The following is a 23,622-nucleotide window of genomic DNA, read 5'->3' as shown; positions in this document are numbered from 1 at the left end:
ATCACATTAGTTGACTTTACACAATAGACGACCCATATTGTAATGAGCAAATCAGGGTGTCACTGATGGGCAACTAATTTGGTTCCACGTCTAGAATAGAAAATAGTTAAATAAAGGTTCCTTAATGAAAAAAATATCAAGGCTCCCACAGGCATCTGTATTTTCCTGATGGAAATTCTGCATTTAGTGAATTCAATTACTTACTTTTTGCGTACTCAGCCCCAGTTCCTTCTGGTAGAATGCCAACCTATTATCGAGTCTTTCCACACTGAAATTTAATAAATAAGGAGCTCCTGACACCATCCTTGAAATGGCTTCCTTGTTGAATTTCTTAGATTGCAGATATTGAATTCTAAATGGGAAAAGCAAACATTTTCATAAAAGATTTAAATCATCCACATTATAAAATTTGCCAAATTTTACAAACTTTGGAATTTATAAAATTTATGATGTAATATACTACACCCAGTGCAATAAACAGTCCTCACATAGCACATTGTAAAGAAACTTTATGTAATAACGTTTTCTAACTATAAACAAAATATTCTTATAACATTCGTAGTCAAGCTTTTCTAATAGCCAATAGATAATATGATTATACCATGGCTTCAATATCTGTACAATAAAATCCCCATTATCTGACACTCAATCAACAAAAAATGCAAACAACTGGCAATAAATAAGTAAATAGAATTTCAAATAAATAAGACTGGGCAGATGGATCTCGCAAGCGAAGAGTGAGTCTTCGTTGGACATGTGCAGATTTGCCCGGCTGAATTGACCACGCCACCCAATGTTCACTAATTCCTTTCGCTGTTGCCACTTGCACGGAAGTGAGTTGGGTTGTCAGTGCGGGGAAGGTGTGCCAAGGGCCCGACCGGGACACCTGTGTGAAAGCAAGTCGGGTTGCACCAAGGACCTGACCAGGACACCAGAATGAAGAGCCAGTCGATGCCGCTCACCGCTGGGGCAACTCTCCCAAAGTGTCTCCCTAACCCTGTTTGGTAAGAGTCTTTATTTTGATGAGTATTAGGTATATGAGTAAGTCTTTAGCTGTGAACTTGAGGGAGGGGTTTAATTATGACAACAGCACAATTAGCATAACACTGTTACAGTGCCAGCGACTGGAGTTTGAATTTAAATTTTGTAAGTTTCAGGAATTTCTTGATTAAAGTGAACTTCACAGAATTAAAGTCCACAAATACTGATGTTTAAAATTCAAATGACATTTTGCACTGTCTTTTGTCTTTTACATGGTGTATTCTTAATGCAGGTGTATTAATTAGGCATTGTAAGAGTGAGTCTCAATTGGAAAATTTACATATCTGACATCCGCAATTCTTGTAGGTGCCGTATAATAGGGATTTTACTGTACTGTTATTAGTACGACTGCAACCGGGGTTTGAATCCTGCGCTGTCTGCAAGGAGTTTGTACATTATCCCAGTGTCTGTGGGGTTTTCGCCGGGCACTCCAGTTTCCTCCTACGGTTCAAAAACATAGGTCAATTTGATGTAATTGAGAAGGACAGGCTTGTGGTCTGAAAGGGCCTGTAACTGTGCTGTATGTCTACATTTAATTAAAAAATTTAAAACCACTACTTTGCATTATATCTCTAAGAAAAGTGTCACAAGCTTTTCAAGGAGCCACCGAGATATACCTAATAGGAGGGGTGAGGATCCAAAAACTTGCTCATTCACCCAAGTCTCATGGGGAAAAAAAATTGAAGTTAAAAATGGAATTGCAGAGAATGAAGCCAGGAATCATTGTTTGCCTATGGACAAAGGAAATTATTGGGGTCTGAGGAGACAAGTTTTAGGCATAAAAGAAAAAGGAGAATAGGGAAAATGCAAATGTTTGATAGAACTTTGTACTAAGTTTAGTATAGATGGTCAGCAATAAAATCTTTTGAACAGCATGAACAAGGGATAGACTGCCAGCATGGCAAGTAATGAAAGTGTAACAAAGGGGAGGTTGTCGGAAGTGCCAACACCACCAAGATAAATTTCAACAAATTGGTACAATTGACAGTAGGTGAGGGGACACTTGTTCATATGGAACTAAAAATGTCAGAGGGAAATGGAGTGAAGAGAAAACTTGGAGGTGTGAGAGAAAGAGGAGTTTGACAAAGTTCTAATATAACATATAACCAAATAACAGTTTATGGCATGGAAACCCGCCATCACGGCCCTTCCAAGTCCACGCCGGTTCACTCAAACAACTGTTAGATCCCCCCGACTATTCTCCGCCCATAACCCTCCAACCCTCTCCCATCCATGTATACATCCAGCCTCCTCTTAAATGAAAGAAGTGACTTTGCCTCAACTATTTCCTCCGGAAGATTATTCCATTCAGCCACCACTCTGAGTGAAGAAGCATCCTCTAATATTTCTCCTAAAATTTTGCCCCCTTAGCCTCAACTTGTGTCCTCTTGTTTCAACCTCCCCTGCTCTCGGGGGGGGGGGGGGGGGGGGGAAAGAGTCTACTTGTATCTAGTCTGTCTATTCCCTTCATAATTTTAAACACCTCTATCAAATCCCTTCTCAACCGTTTACATTCCAATGAATAAAGTCCTAACCAATTCAATCTTTCTCTGTACCCTAGGTATTTTAAGCCAGGCAACATCCTTGTAAATCTACTCTGCACCCTCTTCACCTTATCTATATCCTTCCTATAATTTGGAGACCAGAACTGAACACAATACTCCAAACCTGGCCTCACCAATGCCTTAAACAGCTGCAGCATCACTTCCCAGCTCCTATACTCTATGCTATGATTTATGAAGGGTAACATACCAAATGCCTTCTTAACCACCCTGTCATCATGGGAATCCACCTTCAAGGAACGCTGCACCATAACTCCAAGATCTCTTTGTTCTTGTTCATTCCCCAATGTCCTCCCCTTCACTACATATGTCCTATTTTGATTATTTTTTTCCCCAAAATGAAGCACCTCACACTTCTCAACATTAAATTCCATCTGCCATCTTTCAGCCCAATTTTCCAGACAAACCAAATCCCTCTGTAATCCCTGAAAATCTTCCTCGCTATCCAGCAATCCCCCTATTTTCGATTCAACCAAAAGTGATGAAAGAAATATTCTACAGGAGAGTCAATACCATAGTTGCAATCCAAATAGCTTTGAGAAAGGAAAAATCATGAAAGACAGAAGGGAGCAGGTAATCTCATAATCAACTCTATTTTCCCTTCATTCACTTTAGCTATTTTTTTTTATATAGTTACAGAAAATCCTTCTGTTTTGATATTTTGTGCCAGTTTATTTTCATAATCTATCTTACCTTCATTTATTGCTGCTTAGTGGTTGTTTGTTGCTTTTTGTGAAGTTTCTACGACTCTTGGTAATTTTATATGCATGAGCTTTAAGCTGGATGCCATCCTTCATTTCCTGAGTAATCCAAGGCTAGTTCTCCCCACCCTTACTATCCTTGGTTTTAACTAGAATATACTTTTCATGTGCCCTGTGAAAAATCCATGAAAGCCTCCAGTGTTCCTTAAATGTCACATCAAATTGCCTGTGTTCCCATTCTATGCTAGCCAACTCATTCCTCATCGCGTTGCTGTCTCCTTATTTAGGTATAATACATTGGTTTTAAATTGAACTAATGCACCCTCTATTTGTCTGAAAAATTCAGTCATCAAGTGATCATCTTTATGAGTGAATCCTGAACTGCAAGATCAGCTGGGGCCAAACTCTCATATGCAATCCAGAAGGCAAAGCATGGGTGAGCACAGAGGATCCATGGACAGCTGTGCAACACTGGCAACACAAGGCGCACGTAGCAAGGGATCAAGACCATAACAAATCATAAGACAACCTTGTGAGTTAAAGACAATAACAACTCCCTTCTGGACAGTCTGAACATCTATGCATAGTTCAATGAGAAGAACAGGCTGATGCAGAGGTTAGCTCCTTGTCCTCCTGATGACTGGGCCCCTGTGGAACTGCGGCCGAGGTGAGGAATAGTCATGAGGTGAGGTGAACCCACTCAAGGTAGCGGAACCAGACAACAAACCTGGTCAAGTACAGAATGACTGCATAGACCAACTGACGCAAGACCTTACAGGTGTCTTCAACACATGTGGATTTCAAGACAGCCACCATCATCCTGTTACCAAACAGGGTGACAGTAACAAGCCTCAGTGACTACCATCCTGTGGTACTGACTTCCACCATGAAATGCTTTGAGCGTCTGGTGATGGAACACATCAAAGCACACGTCACAGAGAGACTGGACCCATTTCAATTCAACTACAGAAGCTGTTTTGCTGATGCCATAGTCTTGTCCGTCCACTCTGTCCTGACCTACCTGGAGATTGTTACGAGTCCAGAGGACCCCAAAACCCAGCAGCAACAGAAATTCACCAAGGCGAATGGTTACTTAAACAAAAGTTGCTTTTAATTATCTTTAAACATGAAAACAGGATCAAACTCTAACTTATTACTATTAACTTACTTTACCCCCTTCTAATTATAAGCGAACATGTATGTAATGTGTGTGTAAGTTTAGAAAAGTTCTTTGATTCACAGTCCAATCTCATTTCTCATTCCTCCAAGTTTACTGGTGCAGGCAATTCTTATACCGTGTACAGAATTTGACATTTATGAAGTTCACCAGGCTTTGGTGCTTGAAAGGTAAATGGCTACCTCTCAGGAAAGTTCTTATCAGTTTTCAGAGAGAAATTTGTTGTTCGATGGACACAAACTGATTCCTTCTAATCAACCATGTCAGTGTCTTGCCGAAGAAACTTGCCCCATCAGAGTTTTCCAGATGACATCATGGAGTTCCTTTTTGTTTCTCTTATTTCAAGTGAAACATTAGGCAGCCAGTCCTTTCCTCTTGTTTGGACCACAAGGGCTTTGACCAGGATGAACTAAGAACTCACAACCCATTTTCAAAATGGGGCTTTTCCACAAGCTTGCCCCTTGTCCTATTCCAGTCCCAGCTACTGCTGCTGAACTGTAGCACTGAATTCTCCCACCCGCGCACCGCACCCCACCCGCGCACCGCACCCCACCCGCGCACCGCACCCCACCCGCGCACCGCACCCCACCCGCGCACCGCACCCCACCCGCGCACCGCACCCCACCCGCGCACCGCACCCCACCCGCGCACCGCACCCCACCCGCGCACCGCACCCCACCCGCGCACCGCACCCCACCCGCGCACCGCACCCCACCCGCGCACCGCACCCCACCCGCGCACCGCACCCCACCCGCGCACCGCACCCCACCCGCGCACCGCACCCCACCCGCGCACCGCACCCCACCCGCGCACCGCACCCCACCCGCGCACCGCACCCCACCCGCGCACCGCACCCCACCCGCGCACCGCACCCCACCCGCGCACCGCACCCCACCCGCGCACCGCACCCCACCCGCGCACCGCACCCCACCCGCGCACCGCACCCCACCCGCGCACCGCACCCCACCCGCGCACCGCACCCCACCCGCGCACCGCACCCCACCCGCGCACCGCACCCCACCCGCGCACCGCACCCCACCCGCGCACCGCACCCCACCCGCGCACCGCACCCCACCCGCGCACCGCACCCCACCCGCGCACCGCACCCCACCCGCGCACCGCACCCCACCCGCGCACCGCACCCCACCCGCGCACCGCACCCCACCCGCGCACCGCACCCCACCCGCGCACCGCACCCCACCCGCGCACCGCACCCCACCCGCGCACCGCACCCCACCCGCGCACCGCACCCCACCCGCGCACCGCACCCCACCCGCGCACCGCACCCCACCCGCGCACCGCACCCCACCCGCGCACCGCACCCCACCCGCGCACCGCACCCCACCCGCGCACCGCACCCCACCCGCGCACCGCACCCCACCCGCGCACCGCACCCCACCCGCGCACCGCACCCCACCCGCGCACCGCACCCCACCCGCGCACCGCACCCCACCCGCGCACCGCACCCCACCCGCGCACCGCACCCCACCCGCGCACCGCACCCCACCCGCGCACCGCACCCCACCCGCGCACCGCACCCCACCCGCGCACCGCACCCCACCCGCGCACCGCACCCCACCCGCGCACCGCACCCCACCCGCGCACCGCACCCCACCCGCGCACCGCACCCCACCCGCGCACCGCACCCCACCCGCGCACCGCACCCCACCCGCGCACCGCACCCCACCCGCGCACCGCACCCCACCCGCGCACCGCACCCCACCCGCAGACCACCCACAGACCACCCACAGACCACACACAGACCACACACAGACCACACACAGACCACACACAGAGAAAAGCCTGTTTTACCCTCTCTAGTTGTAAAACCACATGATTCTCTTAGAACAGCAAACTGCATTCAAGACAGCCTGCGGCTCTGGACCTAATCCTCCAAGTTCTTTCATCTGTTGCTTTTCAAAACAATAATCCATTTGTGAAGTTTCTATAGGCACTTCCCAAAGCTTTTGCAAAGGCTCTGAGCCAGAATGTCTGGCTTGAGCATTTTTGGCTTGTCCAGCTTCAGTATTTTAAATGAGATCTGTTTTGAAGTGTTTGTATGTGACCTACACTAAAAAAAACCTGCCACAATTTATCACCCAAAAGCATATCTATATACAATATAAAATACAACATAATCTATCACAAGATCAACACCTCATTCACCAAGCTGCTGTTCATCTACTTCAGCTTGGCATTTAAATGATCATTCCCCAGTGACTGGTGGAGAAGCTGTCCTCACTAGAACACAACACCCCTCTCTGTAACTGGATTCTGGACTTCCTAACAGAAAGACCAGAGCCTGTCCTGGTTGGCAGAAAAACATTGAGCACAGTTATGCCCTGCCCACTCCTGTTAACGCTACTGATCCATGACTGCAGTACTAGATCCAGCTCCAATAGTCATCAAGTTTGCAGATGACACAATAGTTGGGCTCATCAGCAACAACGATGAGATGCACTGCAGAGAAAAGATGGAAAATCTCAAGATATAGTAAGAGAATAGCAACCCAATTCTCAATGTGGATAAATTGGTGATCGTGGACTTCAAGAGGTCCAGGTATGACCATCTTAATAACTTTGTAGTTGAAAGAGTACAGAGCAACAAGTTTCTTGAAGTCCACTTAACAAGTGTCTTATCTTGGACATACAACATTTCCTCACTTTTCAGGAAGGCACAACAATGTCTGCATTTTCTGAGAAGACTGAAGCATGCAAGGCTACCAGCCACCATCTTGTCAACTTTCTACAGGAGCTCCATCAAGAGGATCCTGGCCACATGCATCATAACAGTAGAGAATAGGATGGGAGGCCAATTCACAGGACCTTAAGAGCAGCAGTTCTCATCATCAGGGCTTCCTCCCCCTCCCCCCCACCGCAACCCCTAATCGACGTGATCTACTGGGATCGTTGACTGAGGAGGGCGCGCAACATTGTTGAGGACCCCTACCACCTTGCACATAACATCTTTCAGCTGCTCCAATCGGGAAGAGATAGAGAAGTATCAGAGCCAGTAGCACAAGGCTGAGAAACAGCTTCTTCCCAAGGGCAACGAGACTGTTGAATGACTAAATGAATGACTCACACTAACCCTTTAAGACTCTAGTATTTATCAAATATATATATATATAAATATATATATAAATATATATATATATATAAATATACATATATACAAATAAATTTGTTCTGCACATGTATCACTTGTCTGTATGCATGCTATGTATGGTTCTGTGTTTGCATCTTTTGACCAAAGACCGGACAATGTTATTTTAATCAGGTTGTACTCGTGCAATCGAAGATAAATTAACTTGAATTAATTTTACCTGTGAAATTTCACAGGACCAAATGCAAGATAGCATATTCCCTTGTGGGTTTAGATGCTGTTCAAGAAAGCCATAACATATGCGTCTATGAAGTCCCCCTCAAGACTGCCTCGATCATCTTGATTCACCCAATCTAATGTTTATTTGTTTTGCATTAGATTTCTTTCACAATCTGTGTGCAACTCTCATCAATCCTAGATCTCCAAATTATGTTTGTTACCTCTTCTGCAAATTCTCCATGTCCTCTGACAGAATGAAGGGATTTGTAGTGAGGAATGCTCCAAGAAAATCTTCATCTACTCCTACATCTTTAAGGAACAGAAGTCTATCTTTAACATCTCTGCCAAAATCCAGTCGCAACAGCATGTTGGCCACATTTGGTCGTCCTTGTAGTTTAGATAGATCTACACCTAGAATTGTAGGCAAAATAACAGTACAATGTATTTGCTATTGTGACAATTGATCACAAGAAAAGTCACAACCCTAATAAGATTAACATGTGGATTAATATGTGACACAGACCCCAGACACTCAACAATGGTTTTATGGAGAAACACAGAAGGAACCATTTAAACTACAAGAAATGGAAAGCCAATTACTCAAGATGAAAAAAAATTATATAACCATGCCAATTTAAACTTTTCTCAGAAGTTTGAAAGTTAATAACAAGCACTACCAGGCTTCTGTAAATAAAGTTAAGACTCAGACAACATTGTACCAATGATCTAACATGTAATAACAACTATCGTTGCATTCTTATTTTTGGATATTTTATATCAAGTCATGTCTCAGTGATGGCCAGAACGTCATATAAACAGAGCTCGCTGATGAATTGCACAAGATTCTGTGTGGCTGCAGAATCCACAGTCACTCAGTGTCCTTGAAGGGACTCTCTTGTACCTCGCTTTCTTTTGTACCGTAAGGGACACTGGACGACACTAAGGGTGATGCTATATCTGCCTGATGGCAGGCAGAAAGCAATTTGGTATAATATTACATGTTTAAATTTGGATATTCAGCATGGTAACAGGCTAGTTTGTGCCACCCAATTTACACCTCATTAACCTACACAATGATGGGAGGAAACTGGACCTCCTGGAGAAAACCTATGCAAACGGGAAGAACATGCAAACTTCTTTCAGATTACGGGATTCAAACCTTGGTCTGGTCCCGATCACTGGTGCTGTAAAGGTGAGGCACTAACTGTTATATTTATTATTTATGCTGTATTTCTTGTATATTATTATATATACTTTTAATTATACTATTACTTGACAATGAAGTATTCTTGAAAAAGAAGAAATAATTGAATGGAAAAATGTTCCAACTGTGGCTGACAGGGGAAGTCAAAGCCAATGTAAAAGATGAGGTTAGATATCAGACAACTAAAATATGGCACTGGAGAAACAATACAGTACGTTTCTGATTATCCGAAAACCATTCTACTGAAATTATTGAATATCCAACTTTTTTTTCCCCCCTTTCGGATGAGACATTACATCACAAGTTGAATTTTTTTTTCTAACTGTGCTCAAGTAGGGGAGCATGGAATCAGTTTTACAAAGGAGACATTTGTCCACAAGTTACACATAAGGCTCCGAATCATAGGTCCTCTACCGGCATCACCTATGGCTCCTAGAACGCTTCCACCAGCGTTGTCTCTGCTCCATCCTCAACATTCATTGGAGCAACTTCATCCCCAACATCGAAGTACTCGAGATGGCAGAGGCCTACGGCATCGAATCCACGCTGCTGAAGATCCAACTGTGCTGGGTAGGTCACGTCTCCAGAATGGAGAACCATCGCCTTCCCAAGATCGTGTTATATGGCGAGCTCTCCACTAGCCACCGAGACAAGAGTTGCACCAAAGAGGTACAAGGACTGCCTAAAGAAATCTCTTGGTGCCTGCCACATTGACCATCGCCAGTGGGCTGATATCGCCTCAAACCGTGCATCTTGGCGCCTTACAGTTCGGCGTACAGCAACCTCCTTTGAAGAAGACTGCAGAGCCCACCTCACTGACAAAAGAGGAAAAACCCAACACCCAACCCCAACCCACCAATTTTCCCCTTCAACCGTGTCTGCCTGTCCTGCATCGGACTTGTCAGCCACAAACGAGCCTGCAGCTGACGTAGACATTTACCCCTCCATAAATCTTCGTCCGCGAAGCCAAGCCAAAGAAACACATAAGGATAGCACTGATTATATAAATTACATTGTGGCATTCTCAGAATTTGAATATTTGAATTGAATACCGTGCTATCTCCCCCTGCTTGCCTGAGCCCTCCCTCCCCACCTCCCCCCCCCCCAAACCCTTTCAGCAGGGTCACTGAAAATCTGCTGGAGGTCAATCTCTGGGACTATATGTGCAATTTCCTACCACTTCCAGGTGAGCTGAGACCTCGGGTTCTCGGGCAGAATTGGTGATGGCGGTGGGGGTATCAGGGATCACCGACAGCTGATACGAGTATTCTGATGCTATTGGGTGGCTTAAAGAAATGTATCAATTATCCCAAAAATCCATATAACTGTTATAGGTCAGGTCCCAAGCATTTCAGATAATCAGAAACAAACTGTAATGGGAAACAAGGAGATGGCAGAGGAGTTACATGAGTATTTTCGGATCAGTTTTCACTATGGAGATGTACAAGTTTAGGAAAGCCATAATGGACAGCTAGCAACCTTCTTTTTTTAAAAAACCATGGGCAGCAATAATTAATACCAGAGGACATCTATTTAAGGTAAGTGTAGGAAACTTTAGGAGACTTCAGAGACAAGTCATATTAAATAAAAAACCCAGGGTGCCTGGCCAAAGGTGATGGTGGAGTGATAAAATCGGGACATTTTAAAAATTCTTAGATATGCAAATAAGTGCAAGTTAAATGGAGGGTTATGGGCTGTGAGGGTGGGAAGGGTTCAATTGATGTGAATACATTTGTAAAGGTTAGTACAACATTGCAAGCCCAAGGGTCTGTTCTGTGCCAAACCTTTCCAAGTTCTAGAAAGGCTCAATGAACCAGCTGTCCTTTTTTCCTTCAGTAATTTCACAATTGTACATTAATAATCCAATTTTGTGGATGATGACTAAATGAAGGTGTGTCCAACAGGCTAACACAATTCCAGCATTATTTCTCAAAAATAAAAGAATTGGTTTTTATTTTCTCAAATAGCACATACCAAGAAGAACCAGCTTAGTTAGAGTCTCAGACTTATCCACATAGTCACACAAGGTAAAAGAGGTTGGAGGAAGTGGTGTGCTTGCTTCGATATTTACAGCAGTTTCTTCAGATATTTCTTCAAACAATGCTAGGGGCAGAGCATCATCAAATTCTGGGACTTGGGAGGAAAAAAAACCACACACATTAGCGCAAAAACTAATTCCTTAGTAATCAAATTCCATTAAGTTGACAAATGATAAAGTGAAAAACAAAAAATAATACATTTATCTTCCCTCTCTCCTATTAGATACAAGAGCATAAACAGAACTAGGAAATAACTGTATAATTCCTTAAGAATGTTTATATTCAATTAGATATGTAATTATGTAATTGGATCCTGGAGTTCATTACCTCCAGATCATAATCAGTGAGGTAAGAACATCTTCTCTACAATCTCTATCAGTACTGTAGGACCACAGGACTGCATTCTTAGTCCCCTGCTCAACTAGCTTTACACCAACGAATGTGTGGCTAAGAAGGACAATAACACCATTTATAAATTTGCTGAAATATTATGGTAGCGAGTTTTATCAAAGGGGGAAATGAGTCAGCATGCAGGAGGAAAACTGAAAACTTGCCAAATTGTGCACTAACAACAACAAGGAGCTGATGGTGACCTCTAAGAGAGGAACACCAAAGGTGTATGATCCAGTGATTGTTGGGGAAATCAGAGGTGGAGTGGGTGAGCAAATTTAAATCCTTGGGAGTCACTATCTCGGAGGATATTTCCTGGACCAGACATACTAATGATATCATGAAGAAAGCACGTCAGCACCTCAACTTTCTCAGGAGTTTGCAGAGGTTTAGTATGACATCAAAAACATTGGTAAATGTCTACAGAGGTGTAGTGGAAAGTGTGCTGACCGGCTGCATCATAGCCTGGTGGGAGGAGGGGGGCACCATTACATCAGAGCAGAAAACCCTACAAAAGGTAGTGGACACAGGCCAGTGTGTCACAGGAAAAAGTCTCCCACCATCTAAGAAAATCCTCATGGAACAAAGCCGTCGGAGAGCAGCAGCAACCTCAAGGATCCACACCACCCATGCTCTGTTTTCACTGCTACCATCAGGAAAGAGGTATAGGTACCAGGATACTCATACCACCAGATTCAGGAACAGTTGCTATCCCTCCACATTCAGTGACTCATTTAAGGATTCTTACTTTGCACAATATTTATTATTGAATGTTTATTTTCTGTATTGCTCTGTTTTTTTTTGCACTTATTTCTTTGTTTACATTTCTCTCTCATGAATACTACTTCACTACCGATAAGTAGAAATTCTGCCTTGTCGGCAGGATAACAATTCTCAGGGTTTGTAGGTGATGTCATGTAGGTACTCTGACAATAAATCTCAACTTTGAAGATCATCTACATCCATTTTCTTGCGTAATCCCCCATAATATTTACAATCCAGTTGTTCAGCCCTGAATTTATTCAACAATTGAGAACTAACAGTCCTCTGAGGTTGGGAATTCCAGAAGTTCACTTGACCTCCTTCACGATTGTATTTCTTCTGAACCTATGCCCAAAGATTCTCTAACTAGAGGAAACGATCTCTCAACATCCACCCATTTCAAATCCTTATATTTGAGAGAGAAATGTTTATATTTGAGCAGAGAACTGGGGGAAGAGCATGGTTTAACAACATTGATCCTGCTATCAGATGCCAACATACTAAACAAAATCTCAGTTTCATAATTATTTCAGAAAATTTCCTGTTTATTTTAAAATCTGTGATCTCTTGTAGATTTCCTTATCCTTGTTCAGCCTATCCAAACATTGTGGACAAAAAGGTTATCTTTATATCCCTGTAACTCTTTATATCTATATGCATTTACACTCCCGTATCTTTTTTATAGAACATGGATGGGGTGCATGGCAGTTAAGATTCAACCTTGTTGGTGGATCTACAGACACATATAGACCAATATGGCATTAATAAATTAATATTTTTAAAAATATTAAAGGGCCTTTGATCTGAAATATTAATTCTATTTATTTTCTCAGTTGCTGCTGAGCCTATGAGTATTTCCAGAAACTGTTTTTATTAAGCACATAAGTAAACCAGAAGTGCAATGTGATAATCTAATGGTTTCAGTAAAAGGTGGTATGCTTTTTAAAAATCCAGATTTATTTAATTATTTGAATTTAAATTTCTCAGCTGTCATTGTGTACCCGATCTCAAATATCTAGAGTGGTAAATTAACCATTTCACTAATATGGACAAACAAGCAAAATTGCACACATGCACATCACTGGGTTACTCAGTCATAAATAGTACATACATAGCTATGGGAAGTATTAGATGAAGCTTCACAGTAGCTCCAACATTACTTTAATTTAGGTACCTTTTGCATCTATCCCCATATTTAGAAGAATTTAAAGTGGAGATGAATAGTTGATAGAGCAATAGAAGAGTGTGGAGAAATGACACAGAATAGATGTCAAGGCCAGCACAGATAAGCCAAGATTATATTAAATGGTAGGGCAGACTTGAAGATACCTCTGTTCCTATTTTCATATATTCTTGTTGGATACAAATTTTCTCTTTGTAATGTTATTATCTGCATGTTCAATATACAGCACAGATTAAGTTGCAAATATGGACATCACAACTGCATTGAAATAATATAAATTATACATGCAGACCACAGTTAAGAGTTCATCTGCAAAGACTGGGAGGAAAAAGGCCACAGAAAGATTTGACTAGATTGGGTAATTAAAGCACTTTCAAACTAGGCCACAACATAGATCAGTGAGCATGTGTATTATTTACAGGGAAGAATAGAATTATTTAAATTGTCTATTAACATCAATCTACAGATTACTACATCTATATCTTGCCAGATACACTTGGCAACTTAAAATAGTCAATTAACTTTGAATTTCAGAATGCAAGAAATAAATGCTCCACAGCTAGTTAACATCATTAACTTTAAACTGGCATGCAATTTTAACTAAATCTAAACATATCAAAAAGTACCATGATTATATCATCTTACCTATGGGTTGCAAGTCATCATCCAGAGTTGACAGTTCTGTTAGGTCATGATTATGTTTTGAATTTACCATACGCCTGTTTTCCATGAACTGCACAGTGTTACCATCTTTATTTGATGGTGAATGGTCTATTGAAGAGCTGAAATTGCAATTTCTCAACTGCAAGTGGGTTTGAACTAGGAAACGATGTATACCAGATTGAGAATGAAGGCTGTACAATGCTACAGGCATTGTCTTTATCTTTTGGTTTGAAGAGATAACTAAACCAAAGATTCTCAATGAAGTCCATCTGGAGTAAATGCAGCGATACAGTGAAGACATTTTTTACTTTGAATTAAGATCCTGCAAATAAAAAAATTAATGAGTGAAGTGCACATGATCTACTTTACTGAAGTTAAAAGTTAAAGATAACCTTCTAATATGTAATTTCCAATTCCAAAGTTTAAAATATCCCTTGAATATCGAGAAACAGTCAATATCTGAGCCTGCTGGAACAAATCTCCCCAACAAAACACCTTAGATTAAAAAAAGCTTTCACAACCCAAAACAGAATAGTTAATACTGTAATGTAGACAACTATTTGCAAAGAGTTTGGGAACTTTTCAAATGTCCTGCTCACACTGCCAGTCTCTCCCCCTCGCCCTGCCGTCTCGCTACCCACTTGCCGGATTTTGGAATTTTAGATGTCTGGATAAAGGATTGTGTACCTGTAGTTATCTTCCATTTGTTCCACTGCTTCCATTATTACAAAATACAAATTTCCATGTTAATTAGTAACTTTGGAAAACCAACTAGCTTGATAAATTGTCTTGTATTTAGAAAATTCAATCACAAAAAAAAATACAGGAGCTGCCCATTTTCAGTTCCTGAATTGTAGCTAGAACTAAATAAGACTTTCTACTTTTACAGGCAGCTAGATCCAGACAACACCCCCCCCCCCCCTCCAATAACTCTTTCAGGTGGAAAATAATTCTTCAACTCTCCTCCTAATCTTACAATTAAATCTAATTTTTAATTACTATTCTACCAAGGGAAACCTAGCAGAGAAGTCACTAACACTCAGGTTTTACTGCTTACTCTTTCCAAGCCCCTCATAAGTTTTGTACATCTCAATTAACACTCATGTGTCTCTGTTATCCCAAGAAAAATTTCCAGTCTCAATTCTCATTTTCCAGCCCTGCACATTATCTTAAATCTCCTCAATGCCCTTTCTAATCCAGCATAACCTTCCTGCAGCACAGTAACTCAAATGGAATACCGTGAGATTTAACTACATGAAAAAAATCAATGATCTTGTCGTGGCCGTGTAGCAGGCTGAGCAGGCGCACAGCGTGGTATCATGAACTGTTGCCAGCAGTTCTGTGGGCACGCAGAACCATAATACGATCAGCTGAATACTCACCTAATGGACCACACGTGAGAGATACTGAGTGCCGAGGATCGGCACATTGATCTGTTGAGTCTCCTGCCGGAAGGTGCGGGACACTCACAAGGCTTAAATTTAAATCTGCTGGTCCCGTGGAGTCCATGACATGCAGTATATAAAAGAAGCTTGTAAAGTCTGAATAAATCAGTCTTGAGTTGACTAATCTGCCTGAGTGTTTGTATTACTTCAGTAGCTCTACCATAGTAGCCGCTACAATCTATAATTTTATTGAGTGGAAATCACTATCTTATTTATTTTGTTTCCTGACAATTCTTTCAAACTTACTGAGGCGCCATCTCCATCATTCTTTTACACTCACCAGGGCACTATCCAGGAATCCTTTTAAACTCACTTGGTTCAGTCCAAAATGTATATTATCACAAAATATCAAAAACAAATTAAAAGTGTTGGAGTATTAATAGGGATAACATCCAATTGTCTGGAACATCTATCAACCTGGCGCCAAAGTCCTGAGAGTTTAAGTGCCCTTATTTTCTATACTTCAGAAAAATAATGGGAAGTATTCATATAGCTTCTAAACTACAATATCCACAATCATATCAGTCAGGGATATATAGATACACAATCCAAGATCCCTTGCTTTCTTTGTCTCCCCAGTTGCCCAACTTCCCTGGGTCGAATACCATTTGCCAATTTTGTGCTGGTCAGAACATTAATATATTTCTGCTGTAAGAAAATGTACTTCTTGTAGACAGCTGCTTCTATCAGCTGTCCTACTTCCACTGCAATCGAGCTGTAGCCTCCATACCTACAAGGGTGCACTGCATATGTGCAGGTACTGTGAGGTCAACAGAGAGGATGTTGTGAATAGAGCAAACGCCGAGCTGTAGGCTGCTATGTTAATGTGTTTGATTTATACTTAGTAAAGTTCATTGTTTGGTTCACTGCACCCGCCGGCTCCAGTCAATATTTCAGATATATCATGTCAGAGGTGAAGCCTCACAACTGAAGAACTACCACAGTGAGTAATTAAAACCACATTTGTGAAACTTCAAAATGGCCGACATGATCAGGTGGCCCAACCCCACGGTGTTTGAAGGAAATGTGGCTGAGAACTGACGTGTGTTCAAACGTGAGTATGATATTTTTTATAGCGGCTGCACACGGTGATAAGCCTGCCCGCACCAGAATGTAAATTCTGTTGAATTTGGCAGGCTCAGGGGAGAGGGGGGGTTCATTTACGCAGGTGAGGTGCATGAGGGGAATATCGTGAAACGAGGGAGGATCCTGAGTGCCTAAAATGTAGGTTTAGAGAACTGTGCAACCCCCAGAGAAATGTCACAATGGAAAGGCACAAGTTTAATAGGAGGGACAAAAAGCCTGGCGAGTCCATACATTCCTTTGTGAGCGATTTGAAAATTAAAGCCAAAACCTGCTACTTTGGTATACTTTGTGACGAGTTAATCAAAGACTGGATGGTTTGTTGAATTTGTGATGATAACATGAGAAAAGCGCTCCTGCAAGACAGCAAGCTAACTTTGGAAAAGGCCATCACCATTTGTCTAGCCTACGAGTCTATTGAGAAAAACAGTAAAAGACTGGCTTCCCCCCCACAGCTGACCATGAGTATTGATACAGTACAGGCAGGACCAGAGAAGATACCTGCCTCCCCAAGCATCCTGCTCTACACCCAGGATGGGGTGCAGCAACTGCAGAGATGACCACGTTCTGAGTTGAAAGATGTAGCCAGTGTATGGGCAGCAATGCCGGAGCTGCGGAAGACAGAACCATTACAGCAGGTGTGGCGGGTCCAGACAGCAGACCTTTACGCGGACTAGACCCAGGAGAGCCGTCAATCACCTGGAACCGAAGCAGAGATGGAGTGACCCGGATGATGAATACCACATCAATGGAATTTCTACAGGAGTGACAGACGACCCAGATCAGAGGTAATAACGAGGTGTTCGTGTCCATGGAGGTCAACAGCAAGGTAGCTGAGATGAAAATCTATACTGGAGTGATTGTCACATGCCACATCATGCCATTGAAGGTCTTCCACTGGCTGAGAAACAGAGCAGGTCCAAACATGCATCAAATCTACAAGCCTGGTGACTTTTGGAGGGAGCAAAATTCAGTCCAACGGCACAGTACAGCTGCAGTACTGGGTACAAGGAAGGCCTCATACAGTCTTTCTTTGTAGCGCGTGAAGATGTCAAACCCCTGCTTAGCCTTACTATGTGCAAGGACATGGGACTTTTTTCCTTTGGTGCCGACGTCCACCAGTTTAGTCCGTCAGAAGACAATTTCTCGCGAGCAATCCTCTCAGAGCATGAAAAACTTTATGCAAATGAGCTAGGAAGGCGACCAGTGACATACTCCGTGTGGTTCAACCCAGAGGCTCAACCCGTGGTCCATCCAGCTCACTGTATCCCCGTGACTATGAAAGAAAGAGTCAAGGCCGAACCGGACAGAATACAGGATTTGGACGTCATAATCCCAGTCTCGGAACCGAAAGAGTGGGTGTCGTCCATGATGGCCGCAAGAAGGACGGTCAAGAATTCTGCATTTGTATCAATCTGCAGGACCTCAACACAGCCCTAAGGAGACTGCATCACCCCACGTGGACAGTAGAGGAAATGGCCGCAAAGATGGTCGGTGAAACAGTGTTCACGGTCCTAGATGCAAAGAACACGTTCTGGCAAATCTCAATCGACTGTTGCTCGTTACTGCTGACCACCTTCAACACGGCGTTCAGCCAGTACAGGTTCTGGAGAATGCCATTTGGCATTAACTTGGCAAGTAAGTTTTCCAGAGGTCTAGGAACAGATATTCACCGGATACCCTTGCGTGATAATCGGCAACAATATACTGGTGGGTGGAACATCGCGAGGCGAACACGATGAAAACCTGAGAAGGGTGCTTGACCGAGCACGGGAGGTAAACCTGCAGCTTAATCCCAACAAGTGCAGGTTCTGCATCAACCAAGTCAGCTATGTGGGTCACATGTTTACTAGCGAGGTGCTGAAGGCAGACCCTTTGAAAACAAGGGTCATCAGTACATAAGGGATGTGGTGTCCCGACAGCGATTCCTGGGCATGGCAAACTATCTGGGCAAATTTATATGCAACACCAGTGAACTAAAAACTCCGACAGCTGACCCACAAGGACACTGAGTGAACCTGGCACCAGCAGGACACATTTGCGGCCCTTAAGTGACACATGTCCTGCCCACCAGTCCTATCCTACTTTGATGTGCGCAGGCCCATGCTGCTGACTTGCGATGCTTCACAGTATGGTCTAGGCGCGGCATGCTTGTAGGATGGCAAACTGACGGCTTAAGCGTCCAGATTGCTTACAGACACCGAGACAAAGTTCGCCCAAATCAAGAGGGAGCTTCTGGCTGTGGTATCCGCCTGCTCAAAATTCAATGATTATGTGTATGGCAGACCAATTACCATCAAAACCAACCATTTATGCGCGGCAAGACTTCAGCAGATGATGCTTCGTTTACAAAAGTACCATATCACCCTAATTCAGAAATGCACCTAGCTGATGCTAAAATATGTTAGTTTAGCGGGGTTGCTGTCATACATTCTGAATTCCACATTTTGACATGGTTTTAAGAGGCGTGTCGAAAGGATTTGTTATTATGTAAGCGACGAAACATGCCAAGTCACAAACAGAACAAAAAAAAACCCAATCAACTGCAGGATCTCCACGGGTTGAGCAGCATTACAAGCAACTGGTCCGGGCTTGAAGAATTCCAACCCGACTTTTCCTCCGATGCCGTTTGGCCCGCTGAGCTACTCCAGTTAAAAAAAAAACACAATGCTGATGAAAACTCAGCAGGTCGGTGTATAGTGCAAAGATAACGACCCATAACTAACATTTTGGGCTTTGGCCCTTCCTGAAGTCCGAATTGTTGGTTATGGATCGTTATCTTTGCTCGATGGAGTACACGGACTTTCTCCAATATCCTGTTTCTACTTGAACCACGGTAACTGCTGACTTTTGTGTTTTCACTTCGTTGAGGCCCCTCCAGCAGATTGTTTTTATTTTGCTCCAGATTCCAGCATCTGCATCTATCAGGAGCCCCCGAAATCACAGAGAAACTCAGCTTGCATCATCACAATACCGTGCAGTTAGTCTCCCCCCCTCGTCCCCCCCCCTCCCCCTCTCGTTCCCCCCCCCTCCCCCTCTCGTTCCCCCTCCCCTCCCCCCTCTCGTTCCCCCTCCCCTCCCCCCTCTCGATCCCCCTCCCCTCCCCCTCTCGTTCCCCTCCCCTCCCCCCTCTCGTCCCCCTCCCCTCCCCCCCTCGTTCCCCCTCCCCTCCCCCCTCTCTCGTTCCCCCTCCCCTCCCCCCTCTCGTTCCCCCTCCCCTCCCCCCTCTCGTTCCCCCTCCCCTCCCCCCTCTCGTTCTCCCCCTCCCTCCCCCCTCTCGTTCCCCCTCCCCTCCCCCCTCTCGTTCCCCCTCCCCTCCCCCCCTCTCGTTCCCCCTCCCCCTCCCCCCTCTCGTTCCCCCTCCCTCCCCCCTCTCGTTCCCCTCCCCTCCCCCCTCTCGTTCCCCTCCCCTCCCCCTCTCGTTCCCCCTCCCCTCCCCCTCTCGTTCCCCCTCCCCTCCCCCCTCTCGTTCCCCCTCCCCTCCCCCTCTCGTTCCCCCTCCCCTCCCCCCTCTCGTTCCCCCTCCCCTCCCCCCTCTCGTTCCCCCTCCCCTCCCCCCTCTCGTTCCCCCCTCCCCTCCCCCCTCTCGTTCCCCCTCCCCTCCCCCCTCTCGTTCCCCCTCCCCTCCCCCTCTCGTTCCCCCTCCCTCCCCCCTCTCGTTCCCCCTCCCCTCCCCCCTCTCGTTCCCCCTCCCCTCCCCCCTCTCGTTCCCCTCCCCTCCCCCCTCTCGTTCCCCCTCCCCTCCCCCCTCTCGTTCCCCCTCCCCTCCCCCCTCTCGTTCCCCCTCCCCTCCCCCCCTCTCGTTCCCCCTCCCCTCCCCCCTCTCGTTCCCCCTCCCCTCCCCCCTCTCGTTCCCCCTCCCCTCCCCCCTCTCGTTCCCCCTACCTACACCCTCCCCCCCCCTCTCGATCCCCCTCCCCTCCCCCCTCCTCGTTCCCCCTCCCCCTCCCCCCTCTCGTTCCCCCTCCCCTCCCCCCTCTCGTTCCCCCTCCCCTCCCCCCTCTCGTTCCCCCTCCCCTCCCCCCTCTCGTTCCCCCTCCCCTCCCCCCTCTCGTTCCCCTCCCCTCCCCCCTCTCGTTCCCCCTCCCCTCCCCCCTCTCGTTCCCCCCTCCCCTCCCCCCTCTCGTTCCCCCTCCCCTCCCCCCTCTCGTTCCCCCTCCCCTCCCCCCTCTCGTTCCCCCTCCCCCTCCCCCCTCTCGTTCCCCCTCCCCTCCCCCCTCTCGTTCCCCCTCCCTCCCCCCTCTCGTTCCCCCTCCACCTCCCCCCCTCTCGTTCCCCCTCCCCTCCCCCCTCTCGTTCCCCCTCCCCTCCCCCCTCTCGTTTCCCCCTCCCCTCCCCCCTCTCGTTCCCCCTCCCCTCCCCCCTCTCGTTCCCCCTCCCCTCCCCCCTCTCGTTCCCCCCTCCCCTCCCCCCTCTCGTTCCCCCTCCCCTCCCCCCTCTCGTTCCCCCTCCCCTCCCCCCTCTCGTTCCCCCTCCCCTCCCCCCTCTCGTTCCCCCTCCCCTCCTCCCTCTCGTTCCCCCTCCCCTCCTCCCTCTCGTTCCCCCTCCCCTCCTCCCTCTCGTTCCCCCTCCCCTCCTCCCTCTCGTTCCCCCTCCCCTCCTCCCTCTCGTTCCCCCTCCCCTCCTCCCTCTCGTTCCCCCCTCCCCTCCTCCCTCTCGTTCCCCCTCCCCTCCTCCCTCTCGTTCCCCCTCCCCTCCTCCCTCTCGTTCCCCCTCCCCCTCCTCCCTCTCGTTCCCCCTCCCCTCCTCCCTCTCGTTCCCCCTCCCCTCCTCCCTCTCGTTCCCCCCTCCCCTCCTCCCTCTCGTTCCCCCTCCCCTCCTCCCTCTCGTTCCCCCTCACCCTCCTCCCTCTCGTTCCCCCTCCCCTCCTCCCTCTCGTTCCCCCTCCCCTCCTCCTCTCGTTCCCCTCCCCTCCTCCCTCTCGTTCCCCCTCCCCTCCTCCCTCTCGTTCCCCCTCCCCTCCTCCCTCTCGTTCCCCCTCCCCTCCTCCCTCTCGTTCCCCTCCCCTCCTCCCTCTCGTTCCCCCTCCCCTCCTCCCTCTCGTTCCCCTCCCCTCCTCCCTCTCGTTCCCCCTCCCCTCCTCCCTCTCGTTCCCCCTCCCCTCCTCCCTCTCGTTCCCCCTCCCCTCCTCCCTCTCGTTCCCCCTCCCCTCCTCCCTCTCGTTCCCCCTCCCCTCCTCCCTCTCGTTCCCCCTCCCCTCCTCCCTCTCGTTCCCCCACCCCTCCTCCCTCTCGTTCCCCCTCCCCTCCTCCCTCTCGTTCCCCCACCCCTCCTCCCTCTCGTTCCCCCACCCCTCCTCCCTCTCGTTCCCCCTCCCCTCCTCCCTCTCGTTCCCCCACCCCTCCTCCCTCTCGTTCCCCCTCCCCTCCTCCCTCTCGTTCCCCCACCCCTCCTCCCTCTCGTTCCCCCACCCCTCCTCCCTCTCGTTCCCCCTCCCCTCCTCCCTCTCGTTCCCCCTCCCCTCCCCCCTCTCGTTCCCCCTCCCCTCCTCCCTCTCGTTCCCCCTCCCCTCCTCCCTCTCGTTCCCCCTCCCCTCCTCCCTCTCGTTCCCCCTCCCCTCCTCCCTCTCGTTCCCCCTCCCCTCCTCCCTCTCGTTCCCCCTCCCCTCCTCCCTCTCGTTCCCCCTCCCCTCCTCCCTCTCGTTCCCCCTCCCCTCCTCCCTCTCGTTCCCCCTCCCCTCCTCCCCCTCCCACCCCGGTATGGATGCTGCCGAAAAGAAGCACGGAGCAAAGTACGCTGTGCGCCGAACCTACCAGCTGCTGTCTCGGAAGAGATCATGGCCGTTATCCACATCCTGAACCCGCGAATCGGTCTGAGAAACTACCCGTCTCACAGCACAGATAACGGAAGGAGAGGCGCCATCGCCGCTGTCGGATCAGCGTGACCAGCAGCCCCCGATCGGCCTCCAGCAGCCGGTCTCGCCGCCGGGGACAGCAGCCAATCCGCGCGTCCCGCTACGCGCATGCGCCAAGGGCGGAACGGGAGAGATCACTGCGAAAACGAAGAGGTGGCGGCGACCCCGCCCCCACCAAAAAAACCCCTCTTTCTCCATCGTTCTCATTATTTGTGGACACAAAGCGATTCTGACTGATCGCAGTGAATGAATGAGCTAAACCCCTTTTTATGGCGAAATATTTTGTTTCAGTACCACGTGGCTCTTGATAGGCCGTTGAGCCGCCCGACCCCGCCCCCCGGCCGGGCCCGACTTGCTTTGCCGCGCGCTCCGGTGGGTTTGGTGCCAGAGAGCCCGCCCCGGGGTGCGCAGTTTTGCTGCGATGGCGCCTGCTGGGGGGAGCCGGACAATCAGCAAAAACGATGTGAATTACAAACTGCATTTTCGCATGATCAACGAACAGCAAGTCGAGGATATCACCATAGACTTCTTCTACAAGCCCCACACCATCACGCTGCTCACTTTCACCATCATCAGTGTCATGTACTTTGCTTTTACCAGGTACGGTCCCCCATGCCCCCTCTCTCCTGGCCTTGACGGTGCCGCCGCCGCCGCCTCCTGCTGCTGCTTCCAGTCGCGGGGCGAGTTAATACCGGGGCACGTGTGTCCTGTCGAGTTGGTGAAGGTCCTGCTCCCAGAGCGTGTATTCCCACTAAATAATGTTTCCAGCTTCTCTAGAAATGTTAATGTCCCCCCACCCGCCCGCGTATCGTTAGTAACATTTTCGTCTCTGCTCCAAGAAGTTAATGATCATTTAAAGTGTATGTTCAAGTCCTATATTTAATTATCTAGGGATGATTCAAGTCCGGAAGACAACATATGGAAGGGTGTTCTCTCGGTGGTGTTCTTTTTTCTAATTGTAAGTGTTTTAGCGTTTCCTAATGGTAAGTTGGTTATTGCTTTTTATCGGGAATCACATTTCTTGCATGTAACTTTCAGCTTTTATTCTCTAAAATACACGGCTCAGGGTTTTTTTTGTTCCATTTTTTTCAGGTCCTTTTACCCGACCACATCCAGCAATATGGAGAATGGTTTTTGGTAAGGCCAAATGGCTGTTTTGTCTGAACCTTGATTATCTCACATCTGTCTCTTGAG

At 47.5% G+C, this 23,622-nt stretch overlaps 2 protein-coding genes across 7 annotated transcripts in view; one reads left to right on the top strand and one right to left on the bottom strand.

Moving 5' to 3' along the window:
• Positions 1-22,540, bottom strand: part of mterf3 (mitochondrial transcription termination factor 3) — a 44,634-nt gene extending 22,094 nt beyond the window's left edge. For both annotated transcript variants that reach the window (XM_069921804.1, XM_069921805.1), the window contains exons 1-5: positions 22,328-22,540; positions 14,029-14,368; positions 10,984-11,142; positions 8,027-8,216; positions 205-352 (exon numbers count right to left, since the gene is read on the bottom strand). In XM_069921804.1, the coding sequence (XP_069777905.1) occupies positions 205-352; positions 8,027-8,216; positions 10,984-11,142; positions 14,029-14,347 (816 nt within the window). In that variant the 5' untranslated portion in view covers positions 14,348-14,368; positions 22,328-22,540. The remainder of the gene's footprint in view (positions 1-204; positions 353-8,026; positions 8,217-10,983; positions 11,143-14,028; positions 14,369-22,327) is intronic.
• LOC138755573 (phosphatidylserine synthase 1) overlaps positions 22,289-23,622 on the top strand; it is a 45,363-nt gene continuing 44,029 nt past the window's right edge. For 2 of the 5 annotated variants that reach the window (XM_069921799.1, XM_069921802.1), the window contains exons 1-3: positions 22,289-23,028; positions 23,320-23,411; positions 23,521-23,565. In XM_069921799.1, coding sequence (XP_069777900.1) covers positions 22,850-23,028; positions 23,320-23,411; positions 23,521-23,565 — 316 coding nt within the window. In that variant the 5' untranslated portion in view covers positions 22,289-22,849. The remainder of the gene's footprint in view (positions 23,029-23,319; positions 23,412-23,520; positions 23,566-23,622) is intronic. The other 3 variants (XM_069921801.1, XM_069921798.1, XM_069921800.1) reach the window with 3 other exon arrangements.

This window comes from Narcine bancroftii, chromosome 2 (assembly GCF_036971445.1).
Source record: "Narcine bancroftii isolate sNarBan1 chromosome 2, sNarBan1.hap1, whole genome shotgun sequence".
In the NCBI taxonomy this organism is placed as follows: Eukaryota; Metazoa; Chordata; class Chondrichthyes; order Torpediniformes; family Narcinidae; genus Narcine; species Narcine bancroftii.
Note: the sequence above shows the minus strand (reverse complement) of the source record. Positions and strands in the feature narration are given on the sequence as shown.